General features: G+C 44.4%; 1 protein-coding gene across 9 annotated transcripts in view; it reads right to left on the bottom strand.

The window, feature by feature from the left end:
- Window positions 1-5,030: 5,030 nt before the first annotated feature.
- Stim1 (stromal interaction molecule 1) overlaps window positions 5,031-11,167 on the bottom strand; it is a 162,588-nt gene continuing 156,451 nt past the window's right edge. For 4 of the 9 annotated variants that reach the window (NM_001443412.1, NM_001443415.1, NM_001108496.3 and 1 more), the window contains 1 exon segment: window positions 5,031-6,958. In NM_001443412.1, the coding sequence (NP_001430341.1) occupies window positions 6,442-6,958 (517 nt within the window). In that variant the 3' untranslated portion in view covers window positions 5,031-6,441. 9 annotated transcript variants of the gene reach the window in all.

The raw sequence follows: 11,167 nt of genomic DNA, 5'->3' as shown, positions 1-11,167 counted from the left end.
CCACACTGAATGAAAGCGGATCTGGCGGGAACCGATTTCTCCTATCGCCATATTGGGTGTGGGCAAAGCAAATCTCCCACAAGTATTTTTTATTTCATAACAAAATAAATAAATAACTACCCAGACGTCCAAACACCTTTTTCTTTCTCCTCTCTCTCTCTCTCTCTCTCTCTCTCTCTCTCTCTCTCTCTCTCTCTCTCTCTCTCTCTCTCTCTCTCCCTCCCCTTCCCTCCCTCCCCCCCCTCCCTCCCTCCCTCCCCCTCCCTCCCTCCCTCCCTCCCTCCCTCCCTCTCTCTCTCTCTCTCTCTCTCTCTCTCTCTCTCTCTCTCTCTCTCTCTCTCTCCCTCCCTCTCTCTCCTTTTCTATTGCTACTTTACATTATGGCAACCCCAAGATTTTCTTCTTGTTTGCATTAAAGCCTACAACCTGCAAATAAGCAGCAGATAGGAAGCCCAGGGCCCTTAGGTCTGCATTCCTGATTTAAAGAGTTGGACTAGACCAAAGGTATTTGGACCTTAGCCTTACCTTATAGGGGTACTGCGAAACTCTTTTTTTTTTTTTTTTTTTTTTTTTTTTTTTTTTTTTTGGTTCTTTTTTTCGGAGCTGGGGACCGAACCCAGGGCCTTGCGCTTCCTAGGTAAGCGCTCTACCACTGAGCTAAATCCCCAGCCCCGTACTGCGAAACTCTTAAGAAGAACCACAATCCATTTGCAGATTTGTGGATGGTGGTAGAGATAGGATCAGCAATAAGGTAGTTGTTGCCTTGAGATGGTATGGCATTGGTAACCAAACACATTAATAGGCGAAAACAGCCAGACATTACACACAGACCAGGACACCTTCGAATACTCAGTCCTAAGGGATGTCTCCATCAAATCCCTTCCCTAATGACTCAGGGGGCCCCTCAGAAGAGGAAGAAGAAAGATAAGGGGATGGAGGACAACAAAGAATCAAGGTCCTCTAAGCTCATATGAATTCAAGAGATTGAGACCGTATGTCCAGGGCCTCCCTGGCTTTCAGTTTAGTGTTTTTATATAAGGGATTCCAGAGTGTGTGAACAAGTGAATCTCTGACTCTTGTTCTTTCTCTTTGGCTCTTTCTTTCTGTTGCTTTTGTTCAATACCGATGTGCTAGTTTTCTTTTCTTTTATTATTATCTCTTAGAAGACTGTTTGTTTTCTAATAAGAGACAAAAAAAGAAAGAAAGAAAGAAAAAGAAAAAGAAAGAAAGAGGGAGGCAGGGGGACCAGATGTGGAGAAATTCAAAAGAGAGAAGGGAAAATATATTCAGGATATGCTATGTGAAGGGGTAAACCCATTTTTAATAAAAGCGGGGGAAAGGCTAGGTGAAAAAAATGAAAGTAGTGAAAGTCCTGTTTTAAACCTATCCAAGACAGGTACAAAAACTAATTTGGGTCATACAAATTTATCTTCATAAAATAATGTATGTGGCATTCTTTTGCTAAAACTTTTCATTTGTTTCTTGTACCCTCCAGAAGGTGTCCATCTCCACTTATAACTGACATATCATAGGAAAGCCTACATGAAGCTAGAGGGTCAGGGTTATCCAGTGGGAAAAATAAATGTGTACACAATTGTTATTCAGATGTTAGGGAAAAATTATAACATTTGCTAGAAAATGGAACTGGAGATTATCATAATAAATCAAGCTCATAGAGACAAATACTGCAATTTTTTTCTAATGTGGAACCTAGACCTAAAACAAACAAACAAACAAACAAAAAATTGGGCCAGCTGCCAAAAATCTAGATCAGTGCCTAGCCCAGTCATCATCAGAGAGGATTCCTTCTGCAGTTGATGAGAGCAAATGTAAAAACCCATAGCCAAATATTAAACAGAGAAAGAGAGCCCAAACTGGAGATCTCCATAGGATCTCTCCCTTCAGAGCTTAAAGAAAGAATTGTAGGAGCCAGGGGGACACCAGGAGAACATGGCTCACTGAACCAACTAAGCAGGCTTCATAGGGACTCACAGAGACTGAAACAGCAATCGTGAACCCTGCAAGGGTCTGTGCTGGGTCCTCTGCAGGTATGTTATGTTTGTTAGGTTGTTGTCTATGAGACTCCTAGCAGTGGGAGAGTATCTGACTCATCTGCTCTTCTGATCCTTTTCCTGCTACTGGGTTGCCTTGCACAACCTTGGTATGTGGGTTTGTGCCTAGTCTTACTGAATCTTGTTATGCTTGATATTCCTGGAAAGTGTACTCTTTTCTGAAGGGAAATGGAGTGGATGGGGGAGAGGGGAGTTGTGGGGAGAGTAGGAAGAATGGAGAGAGGGGCAACTGTGGTCCAGATATATTGTATGAAAAAGTAAAAATAATAAAACTAAAAAAATGGGGGGGTGGAGACACTATTTGGAAAGAGGAAGAGTGTAATAGGGTAAAAGTTTCTCCATTTTATCTCTGATGACGCCATCTTTGGTTTCTCCCTCCTCCCTGAAAAGTCCCATTGAAAAGCACCCAACCCTGTTCTCAGGGTCAAAATGCTCCAGCTAACTGCATATTCTTGGCTCTTGTTAAAGTGCTTGCTTCCCCCTGCAACTGCCAATCAGTATGTAGCTTTTCTGTGTTCTTTGTCTTTAAAAACTCCATGTAATGTGCGTTCAAGGCTGCTCTATGAGAAGTGTTTCTTTTCTTTCTTTCTTTTTTTTTTTTTTTTTTTTGCTTCTTTTTTTCGGAGCTGGGGACCGAACCCAGGGCCTTGCGCTTCCTAGGCAAGCGCTCTACCACTGAGCTAAATCCCCAACCCCTGAGAAGTGTTTCTTACCAGGCAGTCCCTGGCCTGCTTAATACAGACCCGCAATTTGAACTTTAGTCAAGTCGAGTGATCCTCTTTGGCAGTGACTCCAAACTTGAGAATGGGCTGGGACCCTGGCAAAATTCAGAAATATTCTAAATTAAAAGAGAGATGCTTATCTCTCCATGCTAACAGAAAACTGCTGACAACTGAGCCAATGCAGGCTATCTAAAGATAATGATCTCCTCCAACACCCAGAAAAGGCATGTTAAACTGTCTTACAGACAAAACTGCATACCTTCATGCCTTTGTCCAGTTTTCTATAAACTGTAAAGGTTATTAGCATGCTAGAGAAAAAGACTGAGTTATTTTTCTCCCCAGTGAAAAAACTATGAATAAATCCATTTCCCTTTACCAATTGTTTCCTCATTTCTTTTGAAATGCAGAGAAACCAAGATGATAGGTTTATGGACCTAAGAATGAATGCAGTTGAGAGGAGGGGGTGAATAAAATCAAAGGCATGCTATTGATGGTGAATATGCCAATATAAACCTCAGTATTTTATTCAAGGACTGTATGCTTAAAAAAAAAAAGGCAGAGTCATTGGGATGGTGGTAAACTTACCACTAAGCTTGACAGTTAGAGTTCAACCCCCAGGATCCACACAGGAAAGAACCAACTCCCACAAGTTGTCTTTTGACTTCTACACAAAGGCTATGGTACACACAGGCATGTAATGTGTTCTTTTTTTCCTTTTAAGATGGTTCAAAACTAGTATTGTCAAGTGGGTAGAGTAGCATTATACAAGGGCAGATTCATCTGTATGATGAGTTCAAGGCCAGCTTGGGATACTTAAAAAACTTAAAACTTAAAAAAAATATAAAAAAAGGACTGTCAAGTTTATTTAATAAAACTGAATGCCAAATATTATATAAGACATGATCATACTAAAGTTTTCACCTAAAACTCAAATTTACCTAGGAATTCTGTATTAGGTATCTCTCCAGCAGAGAGCTTCCAGGTATGTACACTGGAGTTTTATTCACTCTTGGCAAATAAAGAATAGTCTGTTTATCCCTTTTATACTTTTGTTGTTAGTGATTCTTGTTGGTTTTGTTTTGTTTTTTCTTTCTAAGACAGAGTTTCTCTGTGTAGCCCTGACTGTTCTGGAACTCACTCTGTAGGCCAGGCTGGCCTCAAACACAGAGCTCCATCTACCTCTGTCTCACAAGTCTTGGGATTAAAGGTGTGCACCACCACAGCCTGCCCCTTTTATGTTTCTCAAAACACTGATTTATTTAGGCTGGGCTATGTATTTAAGGTCTGATTCCCTCGGGGATAAGGAAACCCTGCCAATAACCCCTAGCTATAACTTGCCATGCTCGGCCTTGGCCACTCTCACTCTGATGGTCCAGCCCTCACTTCCAGTTCTCACAGTCCCTTATCCCGTGGTGTCCTCCCTCTTCACCTCTCTGCTCTTTCCTCTTCCTGGTCTCTGCCTTAGATCCTCACGTACACCAAGCGATGATATGTAACCCTGTTCCTCAATTTAAAACGACTGGTTACATAAAGATGCCTACAGCCTATAGCTGGAGGGAGAGAGGTAGGTGGAGCTTCCATTCCCTGGGCTTGGAATCTGAGGCAGATTCCAATGAGGGCTGTCCTACTGGAGTAAGAGCAGCCCAGTCAGAATGTGGCGAATTAAAACTAGGGGTTATTGGGGCTGGGGATTTAGCTCAGTGGTAGAGCGCTTACCTAGGAAGCGCAAGGCCCTGGGTTCGGTCCCCAGCTCCAAAAAAAAAGAACCAAAAAAAAAAAAAAAAAAACCAAAAACTAGGGGTTATTGATAGGGAAGTAGACAAAATAGCTTAGAGGCTTGATATTTGTCCAGCTCTAGTGCTTTCAAGGCTATTATAAATCTATAGGTTTTGTGTCTTTTATGTGGGAACTAAATGATCTCGGGTGGGGTAGAAACTCCCAATTCTATTTACCACAACAGCCCAGTCTACACAGAGAAAACTTGTGGGGGGGGTGGGCTGGGAGAAAAGAAAATGTATTTTTTGTACCCCTCCTCATGCATTCACAGCACAGCACATGCGTGGAAATTAGAGGACAACTTTCAGAGTTGGTTCTCTCCTTCCACCACGTGGGTGTCAGGGAGGAAACTCTAGCCTGCGATGCTTTGATGCCAAGTGCCTAACCCACTGAGCTAGTTCACTAACCTCTTTATCCTGTTTGGTAAGCCACAGGGACACAGTAAGAGTCACAGCCAGCAGAGGTTAAAATCTCCTACATGCTTTATTGGACTTCAAAGAATCTTATGAAAATAACACAGAAAAACCCATGTGAGGGTGTCCAGGGGGCACCGAGGCAGTCTAGAGCCTAGCACCCACCTAAGACCAGCCCCAGCTGCACCCAACCCAGGCCCAAATTAGGAACTCAGGGTAAAGGCATGACAGAATGGGGCAGAGGGAAAATATCTTTACAGCCATAGCAAAACCAGGTAAAGGAGAGAGTTGTCTGGAAGAGGGGAGGCGTCAGGGGGGAGAAGTGGTCACACAGCAGCTTCACGCACATATACCATCTTCCTTCTCCACCCCTTCCCCAAACCAACTGTGTCTGTTTGGAGCCTGTGGCCCAGGCTATGCAGTACACGAAAATGGAGTCTGACAAGGGGAGGATGCTGTGCAGGCACTTGGGAAATTCAGGAGATTTATTTCTTTTGTTTTTATTTTTTTACTTTAAAACCGTTTGTCTTTTGGTTCAGATACAACATCCTTGTCTAGGGCTCCACAAGAGCCCCGTGTCATGACTGTGGCTCCCATAGCCAGGGGAGCCAGTTGTCCTGAGCCCCAGGAGTACTGATGCTTGAGGAGCTTCAGGGCAGCACCTCTTAAGAGACCCACTCCTACAATATAGGGGAGCAGAGGTAAGAGGAAGGCAGATGTGGGCAGGGCAAGAGGGAAATGGCAACTGCCTCGGAGCCCACAGCTTTGGCATCTACTCATCCTCCAACTCAGAGAAGTCTTTCCCACAGTCACAAGCCTGGTCTCTCTTCGAAACTCTGCTGATCTGTTCCCTGGGAGTTGGTTCCACTGTCTGAATGGAGCCCTGGAGATCCAAATGAGCTCCAGGGTGAGGTTCCCTCCGGTCCACCACCTTCCATAGAACAATCCCCAGAGATTAGGACCTTGGCCCAGTCTGGGGTAAGCAGAATGATTGTGAGCAGTATGAATAGATCTGAGGTACAGGTGTCAGAAGTTACTCCTCCTATCTTCCCCACAACTGCTAGGAACATGGGGGAGTAATGGGAGAGAGGAGCCTGAAAGCAGGAGACAGAAACAAAAACCAAACCTCTAAACTGGGACAGCAGAGACAGAAGCTGGACCCCAAAAGTGGAGTGGGATTGAGGGAACAGCAACTAAGACATGCACTGAAGTGGAGAGGATGTGACAGCAGCAGCCCGTGGTTGGAAGGATTTCAGGGCAGGCAGGCCATGGCGGTCAGTTAATAAATAATGATGAAGGACCAAGGATGAGCAGGGCAGGTATGTACAGTGCCCAGGCCCTTGGGCCAGCCCCTCCATGGCCCACTCTAGGGGCCAGATATCTCAAAAAAAGGAAGGGAAGTGAAGGCAGAAGCCCCAGGGAAGGACAGGCTGTGTCAATACTACCACCCTATTCTGCCTACTTCTTAAGAGGCTTCTTAAAAATTTTGAGGGGAAACTTCTTCCTGCCTGGACTAGAGTCTGTCTCCTCACCAATAGAGCCATTATCCTCCTCAGCCATAGCCTTCTTGCCAGCCAAGTGGGGAATTCGTGTGTTTCAGCTACCCTGCAGGGCTCGGCTGTCCCCAACTGGAGATGGTGTGTCTGGGTCTGGGGAGCTGGGGCTATGAGAATGGGAAGAATCCAAAAGTGGGGAGCCACCAGGTGGGACTGAGGGGTTCAGCTCCATCAGGCTGTGGGCCTTATCTAGGCCATGGTTCAGCGCCAGGATTGTCTTCTTGGCCAGAGCAGGGCTGTCAGGCAGTTTCTCCACCAGAGATCCTGGATGGACCCCCTCAATCAGCCGATGGCTACCATTGGAAGACGTGGCATTGAGAGCCTCATCTGCAGCACGGCCCATCTGAGGAGGCTTGGGGGCCACACGCTGGCGGTCACTCGTGTGGAGGGAGGACTCCGAATCGGAATGGGTCAAATCCCTGTAGATATAGGACAAAGAAGAAAAGGGAACATAGAATACAGGAAAATGGGAAAAGGAGCAGAAGAAGAGGGAAAATGTTGAGAAGGCAAAAATAGGCAGAAAAATGAAGAGAAAGAAACAGATAGCAGGGAAAATGAGGGGTGGGGTGGGGGAAGAGGAATGAGTAATGAAAGTTGAGTAAATCATCAGGACAGGGTAAGAGAGGGGCCAGGATTAGGAAACGGGAACAGGTAGAAGAAGAAAAGAAGGAAAGTAGGTTTATGGAGGAAGAAAAGTGGGTTGAAACAGGAGAAAGGGAACAATAATGAGAAGAGACAAACAAAAAGAAACAAAAACAAATGTCATTAAATAGCATCATCGTCAGGCAAATAGCTTTGCAATGGCTGAGCCTGATTCCTGCTGAATTCCTAGGTGCTACACTGATATAACCCGTAGGCTCAAATTCCATAGGCATCCTCTTCAATAATCTGCCTTCCCATGACTGCCAAAGTTTCTTAGGACTCAACCCTAAGCTACCGTAAAAGCTGCATGTTGCTCCTAATCACGTTTTCCATGCCTTTCTCCCCCAACTTACTCTATCACACTTGGGACACATGCAGTCTGGGTCAGGATCCAAAGAACAGAACATGCAGTCAGCAGGCCTGACCAAGGCTGGGGAAGAGACATTAGAACAGTCCTGCAAACAATCCCCTCATTTATCCCAAAGGCCAAGATGTTGCCTCTTCCTACCCTCTCACAGAATTTATAGGTGGACATGGAGAAGTTCTGCAGAATTAAAATCAAAAAAGGGAAGTGTGGGGTTTGTTTCAGAGCTGTGCTGACAGGGAGACTGTAGAGAGGCATAGGAAGATAGAACATTGGCCTTTAGGTACAGGGGTGAGAAGAACTCTTCTGTGTGATCTTAGATAAGTCATATAACTTTGCTAAGCCACAATTTTTGCCCAACAAGGATGGTTTAAACTAGTTATTTAAAAGACTGTTTGGAGGAACAAAATCTTAACAAAACACTTGCAAAACCGCAAAGTGTTGTAGAAGTAGAGGCAAGGAACCCAGCCAACCTGGAAGGCCAATGTGAAGGCCAGTAACAAGAGGCTTTCTTTGCAGGTCTGAATTATGGAATCATGCCATACACTGGACACACACAGAGTCTAGTTCAGGGACTTAAAGCCTTTTAAGGGCTTAGCTGAGCCTAGGAAGTCCATAAACCCACCCCAAATGCTTTTGCTCCTTCCTTTACAACAAAGGTGATTATTAGGGTCCCCTATCAATCTTAAACTCTCCTTCACTCTCTCAGAGGCCTGAGAGCCCAAAAAGAGGCAGAGTGGAAGGCCAAAGAAAAGATATAAATAATCTAAGTTACAATAGGAGAAAATACACAGGACCAGATAAGAAAGCCAAGGGTCAAGGTTAGGAAGGGCACAGGCCTCCTGAAACATCTAAAAGTAAGGGGTTGGCTCATGGCTATCACAGGTTTCTTTCTCAGGAAACAGCTAACTAGAAGCAAATCCACAGCCAGTTGACCTTCCAGGGGCTTGATGGTTGAAGGGAGACAATGCTAGCTCCAACTCTACCACTAAAAATACTGTTTCAGCCACACAACTCATTGTCTATAAATATTCAGGCTCCTACCTGTCCTCATATATCTGACACTAGTGCTTGCTTCCACCTTAATGTGTCTTTACCAAGTGCATAACTGTAATTCTAGTACTTGGGGGCTAAGACAGAGAACTGCCTCGAACCCAAGGCTGGGTGTGGACCACACACATATACTCCCCACAATTGGGAAGTAGAGACGGAGGGAGCATAAAGTCAAGATTATCCTTAGCTACAGAGCAAGTTGAGGCCAGCCAAGTCTACACCTTAAACATTTAAAAAGTATCCTTGTTTCTCTTAGCACATAACAATCCTCCACATAAACACACACCTCTAAGACAGTTCTAAGACATTCCCAGAATCCACGCTAACAATGGCTGCCTTTTTAAACTGAGGAGGGAGTGAGATCCTAGGAATGTCTACCTTTATACACCAAGGAAAAGATATACAAATGCTTGGATTCCCAGCCTTGCTTTTTCTGACCCACAGTCCTAAACTCGTTCTTGATTTTTATCCTTCCATTCCTCCCTTATCAATTAAAAACTAAGAATCCCATAGAAAGATAAGGACCTAGGAGAGAGCCTTAGTAGATATAAGAGGGGAAACTCCCATTAAGGTATGCTCACCTTCCCTCCCTGAACTTCTGAGACCTTTTAGGCCAGAGCTATCCCTCCCCAAGGCTAAGCTGCCTTGAACTCCCATCCCAAACTACTAACCTTACTAGAGAGCCTGTTTGCCTTTAGAGATGATCCTCTGGTGCATGGTGCAAAAGAAAATTAAGCAGTGAACAGGCCAGGTGAATGCAGGTACTACCCACCCTTCCTCCCCACTGTCCTGGGCTTAGGCCTCAGAGCATGGAATCCCAGCAACCCTTAGCTTCTCCGAACCTCCCAGTCCTCTCCATAAGTACTGGGAGGAGCAGTGTCTCTTCCCACACTTGCAGATGAAAATGAGGATGAGAGTGAATGTGGGCAACTCTGCTAATAGTCCTAGTAAGGACAGTCTCTCTGTGGAAGCAAAAGGAGCATCTCTCAAAGATAACCATCAAAAAGGTTCATGAAGCACAGATAGCGAGATGAGGTTGAGTCAAAATAAATCAATAGAGTAAGAAGACTGCAGCTCGGAAACCAGGACAGAGCATAGTCACAGTTTCATGGATGAGAGCTCCTTTCAAAGGCGAGTTCCCTCTTGGTCGTAAGCTTATCCCATACAAGATTGACCTTTGATCCTCACCTAACATTCTGATAATATTAGCAGGGAAAGTCAATGAGCTACCAGATCAGACTGAGGAGAAACTTCCAGCTCTTTTCTAGGTCACTTACTGAGACCTCACTGAAGAACAAAACATCTTGAATGAAAAGTCAAGAGTCTATGCTCTGTCCTAAGTATCTCTGCAGCCTGAGGAAAATGACCCAGTCGGAGCCTTCACTGCCCACTTTAACAAGTAAGTATTTATTTAAATTCCTGCTTTTCTTGTCCCAAATTTCCAAGTCTGTATTCCTTCTCTTGTACTGTAATTCCATGAAGGCTGTACTCAGTCAAGCTAGACATCCAGGTGACAAACAAGATTCTTCTTTCTGTACCTTGTGGCCAGTTATAAGTGAATCACCTTCCCAAGCCAAAGCCTCAGTACCTCCCCAAGTGGTATATTACAATGTCTCAAATTCCTTAGTCTTCCTTTCCTTCCTGCAAACAGGCCACTAAAATGATATTTCTAAAATGGAAAGATTTTAATTCTTATTTTATTACACTTATTTTGTATGTTCACACATGCACATGGCACAGATGCAGAGGTCAAAGGGCAACATCCAGGAGTTGGCTTTTTCCTTCTGCCATGTGAGTTCTTGGGTTCAAACTCAGGTCATCAAGCTTAGCAGCAAACACTTGTAATTACCCCCCCCCCAAGTCCTCTAAAATGGAAATAGAGCCAATTTGCTTTCATTCAGAAACCCTTTTATGTTGGTCCATTTCTAAAACAATAGAGGTCAAAGCCTTTCTGACCTTTGCATCCTTCTGCCCTAGTCTGCCACTCCTTCTGCCCAACACATATGCAGTGTTTTCACTACAAATATAGAATGTGTTCTTATACATCCACTCCTCTGCATGAAATATTTCCTCAAGCTAGAACACCCTTTTCTTTCTCTATGCAGAGCCTCACCACAAATGTCATCTCTTTGGTAAAGCATTCCACCTGGATACACACTGTTAGTCATTCCTCCTTCCTCAGTACCCCAGAGCACTTATGAAGTTGTTGGAGTTTATTTGTGTGCCTTTCGCAAACAAAACTGTAGATCATGGTGACTGGGACTGCATCTTATCATCTATGAATCCCCATATTCAGAAGTGCCCTGCTCAGAGTATAATTGTTCAAGGAGTAAAGGAAATGAGATGGCTGATTTTAAAGTGCACAATTTAAACAAGTGATATAGGATCATGAGGGAAGAGGACTGTTACTCATTTTTAGAGAAAACCCCAAACAGCAAAGGGAAGACAGGTGTAGGAAATTAAGCTGACCTTGATAAGGAATCTTCTGAATTGAGGAAGGAAAAGGACAGGGAAAGATTCCCCACCACACCTCCCAGAGGTCAACAAGCAGCAGCAGGCAGCAGGCAGA

This window comes from Rattus norvegicus, chromosome 1 (genome assembly GCF_021556685.1).
Source record: "Rattus norvegicus strain SHRSP/BbbUtx chromosome 1, alternate assembly SHRSP_T2T, whole genome shotgun sequence".
NCBI lineage: Eukaryota > Metazoa > Chordata > Mammalia > Rodentia > Muridae > Rattus > Rattus norvegicus.
The sequence above is the reverse complement of the archived record's forward strand: the minus strand, read 5'-3'. Positions and strand labels throughout refer to the sequence as shown.